This window comes from Pieris brassicae, chromosome 5 (genome assembly GCF_905147105.1).
Source record: "Pieris brassicae chromosome 5, ilPieBrab1.1, whole genome shotgun sequence".
Lineage (NCBI taxonomy): Eukaryota > Metazoa > Arthropoda > Insecta > Lepidoptera > Pieridae > Pieris > Pieris brassicae.
Genome location: NC_059669.1, coordinates 2755168 through 2775972, shown reverse-complemented (window position 1 = coordinate 2775972; position 20805 = coordinate 2755168). Strand labels below are relative to the sequence as shown.

The window sequence follows — 20805 nt, the reverse complement described above, 5'->3', positions numbered from 1 at the left end:
GCCCGTAACTTCAACGTATTACCTATTTCAAGATACACTTGCTTTTCTAATGTATATGGTGACCATGTAACACCAAGATCGTCATTTGGTGTTGGGTCTCTGAAAATTAAAAACCTTTTAACAATTAGTCTATAAATGCTTTAATAACAACTAACAATATTGATAAAAATATTAAATATCATTTTTAGCTTTTAGTATACAAGTGTAGTTGGTATAATACTATACTATTGTTACGTTTACTTTTATGTTTATATAATTAGGTATTTCTTTTTTTATATATTGCCATAGTAAAATAACTTTTAAATAATAATTGCAACAATAAGATTAACTTTGTTATTAATGCCCATTTAATATAACATACTATATATTTAAGTTAATAAATAACTGTAATAGCGTAGAACTGAAGTAACTGATCATTTTTTTTTAATATTTAAGAAGTTGATCATAGTTCTGCACCCGACACACGCCATCGACATTTGGGTCTAAGACATGCCGGTTTCCTTAAGATCTATTTTTCGCCTTCACCGTACGAGCGAGTGTTAAATACGCACATTGACAGAACTTCCATTGGTGCAAAGCTGGCGTCAAACCTACGACCTCAAGGAGCCTAGGCCAACACTGCTCACTTTACTCGATGTTTTAGAAACAAAACCTAACCTTTAAAATCAGAATCTGATATATTCGAATTCGAATCGGATTCGAACTCGAATTCGATTAATGAGTTCAGGATTGAGGTTTTTAAAGCAACTTTACCGTTTTAATATGTGATAGTTTATAATTATTTTATTGCGGTTTTATTTCAATGTATCATCCATGTTATGAAACAAAAGAACGAAACGAAATTGGACGACGATCATTGCAATTTATTTCAAAACTGACCGCGTTCGCGACCTACGCCTTAACATATGGAACATTTTGCTATGCTACACTATAGACACAGTTTACTTTGAGGTAATATAAACCTAAGAATAAAATAAAACTTTTTTTTGATGTGAAACATCTATAGCCGCACGTAAAACCGATTTCTGGTATAACACGCTATACGATGGTATATATATATATATATATATATATACAGTCTATATGCAGTAGTGTGTACGGTATATTAAACGAATTAAGTAGTCACGATTTGAAATAATTTCGTAAATTTTTGTATTTAATGAAAATAAATGTTTATTCAATAAATAGTTATCGATATCTGGAAAAAATCGTAATATTTTATTTTATCATTATGACATATTTAGTTCCTATCACAATATGTTCTTTTCTGCATATTACTTTTACAAAATAATTTCGATGTTTCACATCTGCCAAACGTCCCGTGACGGCTGACATTTTTTTTTAAGTTTTCTTCCCATAATAACTTAAATAACTAAAAAAAAATACGTGAATTGATCCAGCCGTCTTCGAGCTACGTGTATGAGTATATATTCGATATGCTAAACCATTTGCATATTTTATATTTAAACAAACTCTTTTTGTTTATTTAAAAAAAAATTGGTTTCATTAAAACATATAAAAACTTACCCAAACTTTGCAAAGTTGGTCCACAGAGTAGTGACTCTATCAATAATTTTAAACGTTTCGGAATTTCTATCACATTCCAAATTCATAGGAAATAAGTACATGAGATCATCAGAATGCGAAACTATCTGTCTTTGAAAAAGACTTTTTGCGTTATTTATATTACCGAAAACATTTCTTTCCGATTCACATGTAAATTTATATAAATAATTTCTATTCATATTCCTTTTAGCCATAAATTTCTGCCATAATATGGTACTATAAATAGTCATATCAAAATTCATATACATAAGCATTTTATCTATATTCTCTTTCGATACTATGGCATCTTTAATGTAATAATGTTTCATTGTATTCCCAATAACCATTTGCTCAAGTAAAGGAACATTTATTGCTAACGGTTCTGGAACAAAAAACTCTAAAAACTGATTAGCTTGTTGGAATACTTTGGAAGAGTTCGTATCAGCCATAAAATAGAGAACTCCTTCATCAGCCGTATAACCATTTAAAATATCTACGCCTACATGTATTCCTTCTTTTAAAGCGTCATAAACATCCCCTTGAAAGTAGACTTCGTCACCAAAGCTCTCCTCTGATACAATTCCAAAAACAAGTTTGGGTGATTCTTTAGCATATTGTGCGAAAGACATGTAGATATCACATTTATTAAACGCTTTGAGAGGTTGGCATTTTAAGAATGCATATATTTCCTCAACATCAGTGGAATTACACCCCATTCGGCGAGCCATTTCAACAGCTGTATCTCTTGGCCTGAATGACCTTGGCCACCAACCATGTGCAGTACCACTTTGCGTTATAGCCCTTTTAAAAAGCCCTTTCGTCATGGGCGAGATTAAATGGTATGAAACACTTATGATCGCCTCCAAAGTGTTGTATATTATTTTTTATCCATTTAATCGCTGAAACTTGGTCTTTAAGACCCATGTTTCCTGAAATATCTTTTGTTTGGAGGCTAAGAAAACCTAGTATTTGTAATCTGTAATTGAGAGTGACTAAAATAACGTCTTTCCTTATTAGGAAATCTGGTTGATATTCATTTCCACTGCCTCTTGTAAAGCCTCCACCATGAATCCAAACCATGACGGCGTAGGGTCGTTTTGTAGTGATGTTTGGGGTAAATACATTAAGATATAGACAATCTTCATATCCTATTGGTGACGTATCGTAATAAAAGCAAACATTGCCTGGTGCTTTGGCTTGTCTTATTCCGTACCACGGCTTGGCTGGTTGCGGTGGCTGAAAAAAATCGTTATAGAATATTAACAATTTTATTTACAAAAGCTTGCCAACGCTCGGCACACTGATACATTGGCACATAAAGAAAACTAAAATACAAATACAAGGTTTAACCAGCACTTATAAGAAAACATTACAAAAACTAAAATATAAAAACATTCATAAAATAAACTAACTAAAGAATTGATTTCGAAGCAATTATGAATATTCATAACTTTCTCATATCATTCAATATATCACTTTATTTTCTACGATTCTCCAGTGACAACATCTCAAAAGGTTAGAACCTTATTGAATATATTATTTATATACCTATTTCGTGTAGTAATTCCCTAACTGCTTCATGTTACTCATTAGAGTGGCACTTATTTGATGTATCGTCTTGGGTTCGAATTACAGAAAAATAACACAGTTGTTTTGTTTTTAAATCCCAGAAGGAATCCCGTACTATTATTATTAACTTTACACACACACCTAATAACAAATTGTAGATAGAGTTTACCTGTACCATTAGGTATTACCGGACATCACACACACACACCAATATCTAACCGATTTAGTTATTAAGTTTGTAGTTTATGTGAAAAGCTACCTTGAATCTTAAATCTCCAACAGGTGGCTGAGCATATGGTATCCCTTCAAAACTGTAGTAGGAATCTCCATAATAACTATTTATTTTACCATCTAAAATTCCTTCAGATACTATCACTTGTACAGAATAAGCACGGCTTACGAGCAAAAGAATTACGTTTAATACAGCGAACATAGTAATAATATAGTACAATACATGTTATAATAGTTAGTTAACTATTTGCCATATTGCCCAACGAATTATGTTAATTACGAATTTGGTAAACGTTATTAATACGCTTAATTATGATTAATTGACAACTTCTAATTGATCTCTGAGAGTTTGATTCGATTTCTTGTTTGAGGATAAAAATATTTAGTGTAGTATTAAAAGAAAATAAAAGAACTTGCAGGTTAATTTTTAACATTTATTTAAATTTCTGTCTAATTTAATTAAATCAATTTTATTATAACAGTCAATGCTAATGCAGGATAGATAACATAGGTTTTGATATATTAATTAATCCGCAAAAAATAAGGTATAAACTGAAAATACGGTCCATTTTCCAGAAAATCTTAAGAGCGAATAAAAAAATGTGAACCATTCAAATAGTCCCTGGAATGTAGATATAACCCGAAGATTTCTTACTTTTTTAACCGTGAAAAGGTATCCTGAAGCGTACCTTTATTTCCCATCCATAAAGATACGCAAAATGTTCCTTTTTATTCCCAGAATTCGTTCTGATTTATGAATCTATTGCTGTGGCTTTCATTACAATATTATTTAAGTATTTGACAGTGATATTTTTCTTAGAATGATTCATATTTTGGTAACTATGTGCAAACTATCAAAATATCTCATTGAGAAATAACTACAAACAGAAATCCCTACATATACAAGGGTTCGCAAACCTAAAGCCTTCGTTTTCATTTAATGATATTGTATTATGTTTGTGCACAGAAGTGTTAATAAATAAATAAATTATTAGAAAGCGAATAAAATCACTATACTTAGACCGAGAATATTAGAATACTAAATTAATTAATGCTTGACAGCTAATAGGAAAACCTTTCCATTAATGACAAAATTATAATGAAAATGCTTCCTTTAAATATATTACTTATTACGTATTCATTAATAACCTTAAATTATAAGTATATCTAGATCTAGGTCAACAGAAACTAATTCAACATTTTAGGCGTGAGTGAAGTTTATTATTATATACCAATACAGAATTGGTGCTGTCCAGCATTAACTCTGATACAAGAATCCGATTGTTATTGATACGTATTGTTATGTTTTTAACAATTATATGTAAAGCTTGAGTTCCTTTGTTTGATTAGTTTTAATTACATTAATACACCGTGTAATTTTACAAATAGGATACATTTGTTCATAAATTTATTTACATGAATCTGTTAACTATTTCTCGAATTTTAATAATACATAAAAGTAATTTTAGCGCTGAAACCTATTAAGAGTTTCCTGGTAGTCAAATGTTCTACACGTGCCGATTACCAATTCCGATATTTCCGGTTATTATAAACAAAGTATTTCACGAATAGTAAACGCTCTAAAATATTTATAATCTCTATATATGTATATAAAATTCTCGTGTCACAATGTTCTTCCCATACTCCTCCGAAACGGCTCGATCGATTCTCATGAAATTTTTATGCGTATTTAGTAAGTCTGAGAATATTTCAAACCCTTGGATGTCCACCCAAAAAAATGTTATTTGTGCATAAATTAAAAAAATGTTTTTTGATGCAACCCTTAATTTGCATTCATCTATTATCAACCCCTATATTAAATTTGCTAATAAAAACCTTATGACTTGACCTCTGAGTTTTATATAGAGTAACATTTACAGAAAACCCTACAAGTTTTCATTCCGGAAAACCGACCAGTCCCTGGGGTAGCATAGCAAAATATTCCATCTTGGTATTTACTAAGTAAAGTCACATTAAGGAGAAACATCAGGCAGCGTCATGGAAGTAGACCATCGAATAAAACAATTGTGAAATTACATATTCTATTTAAAATTACTAGCTGCGATATAAATTGGGTGTGTACATTTGTCAAATTGTCAACTTTTCACCATCCTTTTAGGGATTCCTGAAAAAAATCCCTCACCTTCATGTTTCCCTTCACCATATAAAACCAGGTTTAAACACATCTCAGAGTCTATAGGCCAACATACTAAGCAGTACACAATTACCACTAACGCGGCCAAAGCTATTGCCAGACTTAAAACTATTTCCATTAAGCCTTCAAATGTTTTCGCTCGTTAAATCCTAATTAATCCTTTGTCCAGGTCAGCACGAGTCGGGAAGACGTCCCTTGTGGCCCGTTTCTTGGGGAACAAGTTCGAGGATAGCTACACACCCACTATCGAGGACTTTCATCGCAAATTGTATAGAATTCGAGGTGAAGTCTACCAACTGGACTTATTGGACACCTCGGGAAATCACCCATTCCCTGCGATGCGGCGACTTTCCTTCTTGACTGGTAAGTTTGGATTACAGACTAATAAGTTAATAGGCATATATGGTCTATATATATCGTAATCCTTGAGATCTCGTCAACGTTTATTGATGTGTAAACGCGACAGGAATAAATATTGAGCCTATTGACATAAATTCTAGATTTTTTGTGATCCATCAATATCTGTCAATATTTATTGACTGTGTGCGTGTCGATTTGGATGAGCACTCAGAGTAAGATGTTGGAACACTGTTACAAAATAAACCTTCGTAAAGTAATTTTGTGTTTATGCTTATTAAAACAATTTAGTTTATAACTGATTACGCAAATGTTTTTTAATGACCGGCAATACAGGCCGTCTATTATTACTATTTATTATTTTAATATTAGTTTTATCGTCTATTATTACGCGTCTACACCGAAAAATTATCTTCTGACTACTGACGATATTGAAGTCAATAATATCTATTGAAAGTGTAGGTAGGACCTGTTGATTCAATATATTAAATTGGACAGGTATCGGATCGCGATATTTATTGACCACCTGACCTCAATCATAGACAAGGACAAAACTTTTTTAATTGTCAATGTTATGCATGCACAGCCTAGTAGACTTGGCACGTTGTTTTTTCATATAAGACTTTTAAAGTACTAATATACGTACAGTAATAATGATACGCTTTTCAAACATGGAGGTTAAAGGTGAAAATTCATGTTTATTTTAATACCAAAAATATCCTGGGTAGGCCACAAAAATTTGACATTTAATGCGTAATATTGGAAGATGAAACGAAAGATTGCAAAATGGTAGCGAAGAGTCAAATTGAAAAATTTGAGATCTTCACTCCGTCGGTGTACTAATATTAAATGTAAGCCTTTATAGTAGAGCAGTGTTGGCCTAGTGGCGTCAGCGTGTGACTCTCATCCCTGCGGTCGTAGGTTCAATCCCCGGTTGTGCACCAATGGACTCTCTTTCTATGTGCGCATTTAACATATGCTCGAACGGTGAAGGAAAGGCATGCGTCAGGCACAGAACGCTGGGCACCTACTTGCCTATTAGATTAACAAAAGATCACGAAACCGACAGAAATCTGAGGCCCACACCTAAAGAGGTTGTAGCGCCATTGATAATAAGTCCTTTATAGTACTCATATATAGGCTATATTTATTTTTATTTTTGTCGAAATTAATAACAACCCAACAGTTTTTGACACTTTTTTGACACAACTCCGGGTTGTTTATTATTTCCTTTAAAACGACCCAAGTGAATGTATGTATATTTTGGGTTGCGAAACCGCTATTTTACATATTATGAAGCTGCATTGAAGCGCCGCCTAGCCCATACAAGGCACCCTTATATATATACTACACAGTGTGTGGAGGGTTGAATTTTCATCACCACGAACATTTATCATATATTACTACCCAAAACGAATGTGGTATTATTTTATTACGGAGTTATTTATAATGTACAACTATCTTCTCATATTCGAATGTCAATAGACGTTTTGTTACATATTTATATTATAATTTTTATTAAATTTTTTAAAACAAAAACACAGTTTATAAGATAGTTTGATTTTGTAGTAAAGTTGTAATCCTTTGAGGGCCGAAAATATTGTTTGTTTATAGTTTTGCATCTGTGACATTTGTCTATGATTTTTGGTCTATGTTAAAAAAGTTACGAAAAGTTTATAAAACTAAATTACAGTACCTCATACTAGCAAAAAAGTTAGGTCGGCCGCAGGGCAGGCAGAAAACAATAAACGTCTCAAATATTCAGTTCAATCAGTCATTAAGTTGCCGTCTGGTAGATAGTACTTGTGACCCCAGAGCTGGTACACTCCTTGCTCAAAGAATAAGTATCGCAATACAGCGAGGAAATGCTGCCAGTGGTCAAGGTAAACTGCCACAGCAACAAAACTTTTTAAAGTTGTTTTAATATTCGTTTTATTATATTTATTTTATTGTTATGGTTTTAATAAACAATTTTTCATTACAGTGCACATAGTTATTTTAATAAAAAAAAATGTTTCCTGAAAAAACGCCAAACCTACTAATATAAATATAGTGTTTTTAATATACATGCAAAACACAACGCGTTAACCAAATAGAGAAATTACAAATGCAATTTAACCAAAGTTTAATTGAAACCGTGAAATATGTAATTAGAACCCTTTAGTAGTGTTTGACCATGACTTCGGAACTATGTTAGCCGGTAATGCTCTCCTAATTAATTTAATTTGATTCAAATGAATTTGTGTTCAACTCGTGTACAGTTTACAGTACAATTTACTTATATAACGTGAAACAACAGCGCAATTGCAATGAATTTTTGTGTGAAACGACAAACGTTTGAAGCTCTTCGATATGTTTATAGTAACATATGAGTATATAGATATTTGCGCTGTTTATATTTGTTGTTTTTTTTTTATTTAGGCTCGGTAAACTTTTGGGATATGTATTTATTTACAATAGCCAACGTTCGGCAAACTGATACATTGGTACACAAAGAATAATAAAATACTATATTTACAAGCGCTAATAGGCAAACAGGAAGAGAAAAAAATACTGTGGCTAATAAATTATATCAGCGTGTGATGTGGAGCAACAGTGGATGGATACCTACTGGTTTATCACAATGGATATATGGATATTGGTAAGACTTGTACAAAACACGTTAAAATTTGTTTCTCAACCTGATTCATAAATATCTTAAACGATATATCAATTATTTTTCTACCACTGCCACTTCTTTAATGCCACTGGAGAAAAGTAGATACCATGTCTTAGCTTACGAAATGAGAAAGTTCTATCGGTGCTTCTCTTTCACCATTTGCTGGCTTTCAGCTGCAGCAGAAATATATAATTGTGGTGGCTTCAAAACTGCTCATTAAAAAAATATTTCACCATTAGGACTCTGCATTATTCCTCACGATCATAGGTTAATGCTATATGTAATATATATTATAAAATGAATGTCAAACAAAATGAAACTATTTACCTTTTGAAGTTTTGAAAACTATTTTGTGAGCTAGTATAACGGACGTCATTTAATATTTAACATTTATACTGTAAAATTTATGTATTTAACATTTATAATATACTGTAAAGAGTAAATCTCTTTAGAGCGTCGAAACTAGCCAATTTACATATAGTCAAGAAAATCTCTGTTGTAGAATAAAATAGCCGCGCTAACAATCTAGAAATATCACTGCATCTTTCAGCAAGTTTTGTTTTCGTTTTATATTATAACTTACATACATTAAAATGCGGATGAGAACTCTAGACTAGTTTATCTCATTAAAATCCAAATCCGGTAGGCCGAGACTGCGTTGGTGGGATGGATTTGTCAAGGACCTTGAAGCAATAGGGGTTCGATGCTGGATGTGAGAAGTACTGGATAGATTGCGATGGCGAAGTGTACTTGAGGAGGCTAAGGCTCACAAAGGGCTGTATGATGATGATGATGATATGCATAGTTGGTCCCCTTACAGTTTGAAATAAAATTTATTTTAGTTTTTATAATTTATAAATCGATTTATTTCACTTCATGTTTTTTATGTGCAACAATAACACACATACACAATTTTCTTATGTAACAATGCCGAGCTTTTGTATATAAATTAATAATGTCTTATTGCCAAATACTAATGCCTTCATAAGTTAATGAGGATGAAAGTAAATTAACGAATAATATAAGAGGTTCGAATTAGATAAAATTTAATAAATTCATTATTTTCGGCATGTTTCACTAGATAACGAACTGTCAGGAAAAACGTCAAACAATACCCATGTCAATAATGACAGATGAAATAATGGAACTTCTTGCAAATCGACATGAGAATCCATTTTTAAAAATAAAATGTACGTTGAATTAAAAAGCGTAACATTTTATAATATGCTTATGAATTACATACAATTGGTAAATATAATTAAATAATAAAGTATTCCGTTCTAATTTTTCAATTTAAAATGATATGCAATCGCAATTTTATTAAGACAATATAGAATCAAGATGTCTTGACTTTTCCTTTTATACTAAAAGTGACTAACGTTGACAAGAATCTGATATTTTAACGCCGTAAAAAATTACGAAGCTCTTCGAGTATAAAGCTGTTCTAACCTATGAGTTTAAGATAACATAGAAATTTTTGAATACTATTTGTCGCAAAACATCTCAGATTTGCGATCGTCCATGATTCCATGTCATTTAATTATCACGTGGCGTGGTTTTGGAACTAGATTAGACACCTGTCGATGCCCGGGGCAATCTCTACGGCAATTAACTTGTCCCAGTTACTGCATCGTCCTATACTGAGCGCAAATTCATCAACCTAAGCCTTACCAGCAGTCTTGGTTGGAAATGTTTAGATTCTAAGTAAATCTTTATCAAGTGTCGAATAAAATGTACACTTTTCTGTCTATATTTGCACTTTTAACACTTTTAATTGGTATTACAATAGGAAAAGTTCACAAGTTTTCTCTCTTAAGTGAACGAAAAATTTTAAGCTTTTTAATATAGTTAAAAGTGAGTTTACTTAAGGTGTAAAATATGACGAATACGTGGGTAACACAGAAAATGTTTAGAACGGGCCAGTTAGAAACATTTCTAATGAAAACTTTTTTGAATTTCATTTTTAGAACTCTTTCATACCCTAATATAGTATAATTCATTTGTCACTTGTTTTTGAGAATTGGCGGCAAATCTAAAACTTTTGTTACACGTGAAAAATAAACCTAACACGAGAAAATTTTTCGTCAATGATTTATTATGACTTTCGTTGTGGGCTTACTCAACAATGAAGCTATGATAAGCTTTCATACCCTAATATAGTATAATTCATTTGTCACTTGTTTTTGAGAATTGCCGGCAAATCTAAAACTCTTGTTACACGTGAAAAATAAACCTAACACGAGAAAATTTTTGGTCAATGATTTATTATGACTTTCGTTGTGGGCTTACTCAACAATGAAGCTATGATAGGCTGCGATTAGCATTTCTTAATGAAGCCCCATCTCGTGCCACTATTTACACGGTTTAACGAGTTTAAGCGTGGACGTAGCAATCTCAATGTTGATCCGCGTGAGGGAAGTCCTTTAACAGCGACTACTGAAGATAGCATCAGTACTGTGCGACGCGTGATAGAGGAAGATAAGAGAGTGACCTATCAGCAGGTACAGGCAAGCCTAGGCATTGGTATGAGCCTAGTTCAAAATATATTACATGAACACGACGTCACGAAGCTTTGTACCAGATGGATTCCCCATAGTTTAACCGACGACCAGAAATACCTTCGCATGGACTGGTGAATATTTGACTATGGCAAGTGTCGAGATAATGAGTCATCCGCCATACGGTCCTGACCTGGCGCCCAGCGACTTTCAGTTATTCCCAAGAACTAAATATGAAATTCGAGGTATTCGCTTTACGAGCCCTGACGATGCGGTTAAAGCGTACAAAAATGCCACAGAAGAGACCCCTAAGGAAGAATGGGCCCACTGCTTTTCTCAGTGGTTCCATCGAATGCGACGATGTGTAGAGAGGAACGGAGATTATTTTTAAAAACAATAAAAGTATTGGCAACATTTTCAGTTTATTATTTATATTATTTAGAGTAGTTTTGGCCTATTTGCTTCAGCGTGCGACTCTCGTCCCTGAGGTCGTAGATTCGATCCCCGGCTGTGCACCAAAGGACTTTCTTTCTATGTGCGCATTTAACATTCGGTCGAACGGTGAAGGAAAACATCGAAGTCGTCGGCGTCAGGCACAGAAGGTTGATCACCTACCTATCAAACTAGGTACAAAAATCTGAGACCCAGACCTAAAAAGGTTGCAGTGCCACTGATTATTATAAACATTTTCACTGTTACCTAATTACCTAATACCTATTCTAGAAAAATATTGCAAGTATAGTACTTCGTGGTCATTTTCTACGAAGTGATGAAAAGTTGATGACAAGTTGGTCTAAATTCTCTACACACTTAAGACTTCATTCTCTGTGATTCGATACAAGTACAGTAGGTACTCTGGTATAAAGATACTCGTAGCTTGAAAGATATGTGCGTTAAGACAGATTTTTATTTCATATAATTAAGATATGATATTATATTTTTTTCCAAATAGAACTTGATCCTTATAAGCCTCGGTTATGAGACGTCATTATATTAAATCGGGACAAAATTTATGAATTATTAAGACGAGTCCTGTCTGGGATTTAATACTCATAATTAGAATTATTATATATACAATACAAAGTAAAAGAGGAGTGAAAGAATTTTGTTAATTTTGAAGAAAGAAATTGATTTATGAGTAGGAGTCTCAAGAATTAGACTGTCTAAGGAACGCAAGTCAAAACTATCACTAAAGAGGAACATACAATTTTGATTTAAGTAAATAGGAGTTTTAGGATTAAAAAGAACATTATAGAGAAGTTGTAAAATGTGCATCTTACGCCTCAATTGAATGGGTAGCAAATTAAGCTTTATTCGAAACTCCTAATTTGACCATATAAATTTACAAAGTCCAAATATGAATTTGATGCAAACATTTTGAAAGCGCTCTTACTTATCAAACTGCTCAGTTAAATCTGGATAACACACATAAAGTATAGAAAGTAAAAGAGAATGAGCAAGAAAGCAACAAGAAATTTAGTTGAGGTAGGCAAAAAATTGCATAAACTATTAAGTGCGTGAGAAGAAAAGATCCTCCTCCTCAGTTCGTTAATTTGGGGCTGCCAAGACAGGCTTGTATCCAAAGTCATGCTCAGCTTCCTAATAGTGGAGCACTATCTATAGTAATCTGGGGTAAATTTGATCAATTAACTCTCATTATTGTATATAGCGCACTCCCAACCCACTGACAGATCAATGTATGATCCTTTACAAATCTGTAAGTTAAGTGCATATAAAAAGAGGTTAGAAACAATAATAACGTCGTAATGATAAAGAAAGAAAAAATATCTTTATTACGCATAATTTAATACATTTTTTTTTCTTTACTCACAGTGATTGCCTGGAAGAAATCGCTCGAAAGCGATAAGGCCGCCAGTTGCCCTCCTTTTGATTTAATTATGTTCAATTTTTTTTTTATATTGTAATGTAACGATGTGTTAATAAATAATAAATAAGTAAAATAAAAAATCAATGGCGCTACAAACTGTTTAGGTCTGGGCCTCAGATCTCTGTATCTGTTTCATGATCATCTGTTAATCTAATAGGCAAGTAGGTGATCAGCCTTCTGTGCTTGACACATGCCTTGACTTTTTGGGTCTAAGGCAAGCCGGTTTCCTCACGATGTTTTCCTTCACCGTTCGGGCGAGTGATAAATGCGCACATATAAAGAAAATCAATTGGTACACAGCCGGGGTTCGAACTTACGATCTCAGGGATGAAAGTCGCACGTTGAAGCCACTAGGCCAACACTGCTCTTTTTTTACTACACATAAAAAAATGAGAAAATGCACTAACCCCTCACTAGGATTAAGTGTGTCGCGGGCAGCCTTCCATTTGACATATTAATGTTTCAGGTACATGACGTAATAAATCCTTCTTAATTACTTACTATAATTTTACTTCTGTTACACAAGAAGTATAGTTTCAATTTAAACATAAGACAGGTTTGGTAAATGTTTATTTATTTGTTTATTTCCTATTTTTACAATAGATACCTAATTAATATAAAAATTAAATTGAAACATAATATAAACAAAGCAAGAATACATAAAACCTAAACTTTTTTATAACTAATTATAAATAATGCAATTCTTGTGAATTCAGCCAGTGTGTAACAATATATATCCGTCTCACATGCAATAATATTCAGAGTGCGCCATTTACGCTTCTCTGACTAAATTTGTACGCGCCTGAGGTACTGCAAGCAATTGCGACCGCTTACCAAGCCGACTGTGATTATTTGGCGTAGCGCCAGTCTTTCCAAGATCGTATATTTATCTCAAAGGACGTTAAAAAATATGATGTGATATTAAGGTCCCTCCTTACATCTAACGTGGTGTATCCTACCATACACAAAACAAACAAAGTTGGATAACTGGGTAAAATGGGTACACTCCATACGACCTCATATAAATGTATCTCGTAAATTTATTTTGAATACGATCCATTAAAGAATATTTTTTATCTTGTGGGGCCCAGATCGTACATTCCAAGTGACTCCTAACATATGCATACAATACCATTATCGCTTTTATATTTGGAAATTCTTTGGCCATACATACCACACAATTTTTACAAATTCTTTATGAAAATTCAATTCTACATTTAATTTACTTTTGATTGTTAATATTACCAAAGATATGTGTTGTCGATAATTTACTTCATTTATAATTATTATAAAAATCTTTATAATTATTTTAAAATAAAGTTTAACAAAAAGAAAGCTACTAATCTCAACCAGACAGAAAGCTTAAGTTTTAACAACCCAACACCTGTCTGAGAATAACTAAGATCGTTAGACAAGTTTAAGTATTCGCAACACCCTGTAGATTTCGTATAACGGCTAAGTGCCGGTATAACTACAAATTATACGGTCCTTATAAAACTTTATTTATTTACACGTCAGCAGTTACAGAATGTTAGTAGTAACTTTTGGCTATTATAAAGAAGCGGGGGAAGCTTCAAACGGCTCAATTTTATAAATATATTGTTAATAAATACAGCTTTTACTCAGGTCAGTTTAATACTGTATGGCTTTATTGGTTACAGAAATTTCCTTTTTATATTAGCAAATATACTAAGATATTGTTTCATTTACAAATGGATATTCATGTAGTAAGTATTCATTATAACGCATTATCTAGTTCAATAAATTTCTACATAATAAAGAAATGAATTTTTATAATATTATTTGAGAAAAATATATCTATGTAGGTTCAGAAATACTTGAATAAATAAATATATAAATATCGTGAATACAGTTGTCAGTTCTCACACGAAACATACGTCGAAGATTTCTTTACTTTTACTTCGTTTATAACTTTATTAGAAAAACTAAAATGTTGACTAAAGCTAACTTCAGGGTGTCGGATTGTGACCGTTTGCGCACGTATCGTCAACTTATTTACATAACTTCAAAAATACCTAGCTGAATTTAGTATTAATCAAGCGAAGCGCTCTCCTATAAACAATATTAGAAATTATAATTGTTTTACCGATTTAGTAGAAACATACCGACTCAGTAGTAAATGTAAATGTAGACCGATGTTTTTAAATATTATCGTTCTTAAATGTACCAATATGAATAAATAAATTTAATAACAGTTTTTTTACATTCTCTAATATATAATAATTGTCGAAATTCACAAACAAACATCCAAATCTCATCCAGTTAAAAATAATTGAAGTTAACTACACACCACGTAGGCTGTCAATAGGTTACGAGGTTTCTGAAATTTTAATTTGTTTCAAGCGCTCACTCTTTGTGACGGTTGAAAATATATTTGAATTGTTTATAAAGTGTTTAGCGATAACACGGTGAGCTGACAATCAATAGTCCATGTGGTTATTATTGTGTTGTTAAAATTTTGTCCAAAACATTATATTACTAGCTCTAAAGGATATTCAATCATAAAATGACACACTTTCGTTCCACAACTGAGCGTTTCTTAAGGCAATTTTGTCGCGCTCCACCACTCTGGTGGAACCAGCCGTCCACTCAAGTATTTCCGAACCAATTCGACATAGGGTCTTTCAAGAAAAGAGCGAGCCTCCTGGCAATATGAGTGTCTATGTGCGGCGGTATCACTTAACAACAGGTGAGCCTCTTGCCCGTTTGTATAATTCCCCTATTATATAAAAAAAATGTGTGCGTGTACACACGTAAGAAGTGAAACTTCTTGACCTTATTTTTCGAAAAATGATGCAACTTTACATGAATTGGTTTAATAAAGTTAAATAAGATAAAGTTTAACAAAAGGCTGTTTTATCATATATATCATATCATCATGAATACAAATAATAAAATTATTTCATTTAACCTTATTACTACTAAGACTATTACAGAATTTCATTAATTATAATAGAATTGTTAATATCATTGTTATCGTTATTATATATTTTTCGAATCTCGAATTCTTTGAACCGTGGTAGGGACAAGAAAAAGGTGGTGCGTAACTGGAAAATGTGACGCGTAACGGAATAATGTGACGCGTAACCAAAAAATGTGACGGTAAAATGTAACTTTTGAAGATTCACTTAAAAAACATCCAGTTACGATATATGCACATGGACTCTATTCCAATGTACTATGTAAGGACAATCCAGCCTAACTGTATATAATATACGTTCCTATTAACCATCGACTGATTAGAATTCCGTTACACCAATAGTAGTTTCCAAATTGGTTTTGAAGTACGAAAACAACTTTGGTATTAACCTTACCAATGGGAATTCCTAATCTTCTATAGATTACGTATAATGTGAACATGTATATGAACAAATTTCGAATTCGAATATACGTGAACAATTATAGATAAATAGTTTCCGAATTGGAAATGTTGAAAGACCCAAAGAAGAATTGGTTTGGCAACTTCGACAAGCAAAGAGTGGCGGAGAGTTTCTTGCCTGTTCTTCTCGCCCTATCTACGCCCTTGACTCTCGAACCGGTTGTAAATTTAAATCAGAATCAATTTAACATCTTTTTAATCAATAAAGTTATTTTGAGTTTGAGCTGGATCCATATAGTGGTGATGTGCGGCAATAAACTGCTTTAATTTTATTTTTAGTTTACTCGCCAAGTTTATTTAGTGTCAATATTGTACAATGTATATGGACATGTAATGAAAAAGTTCTTCCCCAACTCAGATCAAAATGTTAAAATTATTTATTGTTATTATTCTAAATTTGAAATTATAAAATCCCGACCTTTCGACTGCATTGTTTATCTGTAAACAATTTGGATGAAAGGCAATCCATAAAGAATAAAAAAAATAAGAATAAACATAGAGGAAAATCTTATGTTTAGGTCTATGCCATTTCGATTGTTCAGAGTCTAGGTAAGTTCAGGAAACGATTTAAAGCATTCGCGTATCACATGTGTGAATATAGAACGCCGTAAAGTTTTCTACGATATCGCGAGATTGTTCGCCAAATATTCTAAACTTGAAATTGAATTTCGAATTCGGAAATTTTAAATCATTTACTAGTAAAAATACACCTCAAATAGTTATAGAATGTTTTGTTACTTTTATTTGATTTCAAAACGACACGAGGGTGACAAGGGCAAAATTACAAAAGAGGAATAACGAGTTCCATAACAGGCTTATCTATATCAGAAGTGAGAAAATTTATGTCACAAACACATTTTTGCTGTGGCACAATTTTCCTCAACATTTTTTGCTGTTTTCGCGTATCGAGAGTCGTCGACTACAAGCCATATTGAAACTTTGATTTCGTGCCACTGCTCTTAGTATTCCGATGTATTTATAGCTAGCTGAGTTAGTGTGTGAGTTTGTCTGTTTAGAATATCTATTCTTCACAGGCTTTAGATTAGAGGCTTAGAAGCTAAGCGGATACCATGACTTCCGTATATCAAAATCTAATACGTTTGTATACAGGACTTATACTTAAAGCTTGTCTCTCTAGTCTGAATCTTACCACTATAAACCCTTCATACATTGAAATCTACTGTTATAGAGAACAATAGAAAGATTGTAATATTATTTTGAAAATTAGCATAGTCCTATATTCAGCGGCGAGCATGAATAAAATTCAAATCTAGTTTTAAGAGCTATCAAACTATTTCTACGAATAAAGTTTGACAAATTTGCCAGTTGTCAAAACGAGATTGTACAGGCTTTAAAGTTTTTGTATTTACAGGCGATTTATTCGTACTAGTATTCGGTATGGACTGTCGAGAATCTTTCGAGGAGGTGATACGGTTACGTGAGCAAATCCTAGAGACCAAGGCTAGTGCGAGCAGCGGCAACTGTCGTGGACGTAGGCAAGCTCCGAGGGTACCTATGGCCATCGCAGGCAACAAATGTGACAGGGAACTCAGGTAATTACCGGGAATTTAAATATTTAGAAGTAAAAAAAAATATTGCGTAAACTAAAATAATAGGAAATGCCTTCTGGGCAACCACATCTTATGACTCAGTGTGTTTTGTTCGTCTCTGGTGGGTTGTAACGAACGAAATGTCAATTCTCTCACGTGGTGGGTACAGATATTTCCTTGATATGCTGTTGTAGTCCAGTAGTTTTATATTTTATTAATAAAAGTTAGCCTTGTAGCAACAGTTGTGATGTTTTATTAACTAAAAATATGTGTAGGTATTTTTATAGAATATAAGCATAATAGAGCAATCTTCACCAAGTGGATTCAACATGCGAATCTCATGTCTGAGGTCGTAGGTTCGATCCCCGTCTGTGCAGCAATAAAGTTTCATTGTATGTGCGCATTTAACATCCATTCAAACGATGAAGAAAGTTATCGTGAGGAAACCGGTTTGACTAAGACTCAAAAATACGACAACGTGTCTCACCTACCTACTTGTCTATTAGATTGACAAATTATCATGAAACAGAAATCTGGAGCGCAGATCTAAAAATTTTTCCATTTATTATTGATACTCTCTAAGCGGAAAGCCGTTCTTGTTTAAGCTAAAAGCATTGACATATGAATAAACAGTTTAAATATTACAAAACATTTTTAAACCCAAAGACACGAAAACAGTTACAAGATCAGTCGTTCTACTAGAAAAACTATGTTTACGTAACTTGGTATGATCACCTTATATTGAGGTTTCGGTAGACGTTTTTTCCTTATTTCTCGTTAACTATTATAACGTAAATGCTAATAACGGTATGTCAGAATGGTTTTCATTCCTTACATGTTACTGTTATATGTCACGCAACGGGAAATTACCAAGTTGTTTAAACATCGGTGCTTTTATGAACTACGTATGTATTCCTCAACAGCACGTAAACTTAAAATATTGGCGTTTTGCATGAAATCCATCAATTACAGTTAGCGGATTAAAAAGAGCACAGAACAGATACAATTTCATAATATATAGATTGAGTTTTAGCGCCACTGGTTTTTTAACGGAATTTAGTTTTGTTAAACGATTATAAAATGTATTAAATAATTGTTCTCTGTTGCTGCAGCTGTATGCTGTTGAGATATTTATAAATTTATAATAAATTTATTTTCGCTGTCAGCATTTTTCTTAGTAAGTTTAATAATATAAATATTTTGTATTCATACCGGTGTAAATCTCAACCCAAAACAATTCAGTGGAAATACGGGTACACAATCACGTATTGGCCATGCGCGCAAAATATTGTGTTAATAATTTGAGAATTTTTACCGCTCAGCAAGAAAAACTCATTTTAAATTTTGCTGTTGAGTGAATTCTGAAGAATATAGAATATGCAGTTCTCGTTAAAAGTCAATTGATCATTTGATACACTGTCTAGTACTGTAGTTCGTAGTAGTAGTTGTTCATCAACAATGCCTTGACGATAGTTCATTATTAGTTATCGTAGTTCTGGTCTTTTCAATAGAAAGCCATCGCACTTACCTTAACAATGCACCAACTTTTGCATTACCTATAACAAACTTTTGTTATTTTATAGAACAGTGCAAGCGGAGGAAGCGACCGCCTACTGTGCAACTCAAGACTCCGCCTGCGTTTTCATGGAAACTTCGGCGAAGAAAAACTTTCACGTTGACGACTTATTCTATGAACTCTTCGTAGTTGCTAACTTACCTTTAGAAATGGCTCCTAATCATCATAAAAGAGTGAACGCCGCATTCGGGAGCCCCTGTACATTACCCCCCACCAGTAGCCAAAGTAGTAGAAGTAAGAAATGTACTCTATCTATTAAAAGAAGACTGTCAGATGCGTGCGGAGTAGTTGCCCCTAATGTAAGACGGCCGAGTATTAGAACAGATCTGATGATAATGAGAACGAAGACGTGTGCCAAAGGCGAGGGAGACGGAGTCGGTGGCAGCCCCAAGCTCAATTTGAATCGTCTTGTAAGGTCTAACGCACAAACTGACAAAAGATCGTGTATTATCCAGTAAATTAAAATAAAATCTATTTGAGACAGACCTTCTTGTGTGTTGATTACATGTAGCCTATATTTGTCACGTTTTAACACACCAGCAAATGTCAGGGGCGGATGGATATCCTGCAAACGTTATGAGGAAATTTATCTTTCTAAGAATAAAATAGTTGCTTGCTTTTGATATAAAACATTTTCTTCTTAACCCAATTATATTTTTATTACTTCTTTTAAACAAATTATAAGTAAATGTTTATAAAAAAGGTGCTAAGAAGGATATAAGCTAACAATTAAGAGTACTTAGCAAAAATGGATACATTTGTTTTTATTTAAATTACACTAACACTGTATAATACTATAACGATTACTTTAATCACGTACTTGAAGTAACCCTAACCAAATATATACTAGGTTTCAAGTTAAACCTTTCCTTTATTTTATTTTTAAAACAGACAACACAAAGGCGAAATGTCGAGCCAATTTTACAATTTTGTTTAACGCAATAATTATCGATGTTTAAAATTGTATTAATTTAAAAGAAATAATGTTAATTCTAAATCTAAATATTGTAATTGTACGTATTATTTTTTAATGTTTAAAGTGTACCAGAGCTTTGAGCTGCGTGTATAAACAAATATGCATAATAAGTATGTGTATGCTTACAGGTGGTGCTTCATAGCATTATTATTTTGTATTACCGTTTAATATTAGCAACTTTGTTCATGTATAAAATCTATACAAACCAAAATATCACATTGCATTTGGTAAGGGCGGAAACCTACCTCTGATACTTCCAATGCCAATCCAGACGTTTTTGTATGCAAGTTCTATGTAGTTATCTCCATATCCATAGCGTATCTTACGATCGTGCTATACAAAAACTCATTGTACCAGTAATAGTTGTCCGTATTGCTATTGGAACAAATAAGGAGCTGCTC

At 32.9% G+C, this 20805-nt stretch overlaps 1 protein-coding gene across 1 annotated transcript in view; it reads left to right on the top strand.

The window, feature by feature from the left end:
• Positions 1–19886, top strand: part of LOC123709781 (GTP-binding protein Rhes) — a 29176-nt gene extending 9290 nt beyond the window's left edge. Inside the window, exons 2-4 of the mRNA XM_045661321.1 lie at positions 5670–5863; positions 17675–17855; positions 19436–19886. Of these exons, the coding sequence (XP_045517277.1) occupies positions 5670–5863; positions 17675–17855; positions 19436–19886 (826 nt within the window). The remainder of the gene's footprint in view (positions 1–5669; positions 5864–17674; positions 17856–19435) is intronic.
• Positions 19887–20805: the final 919 nt, after the last annotated feature.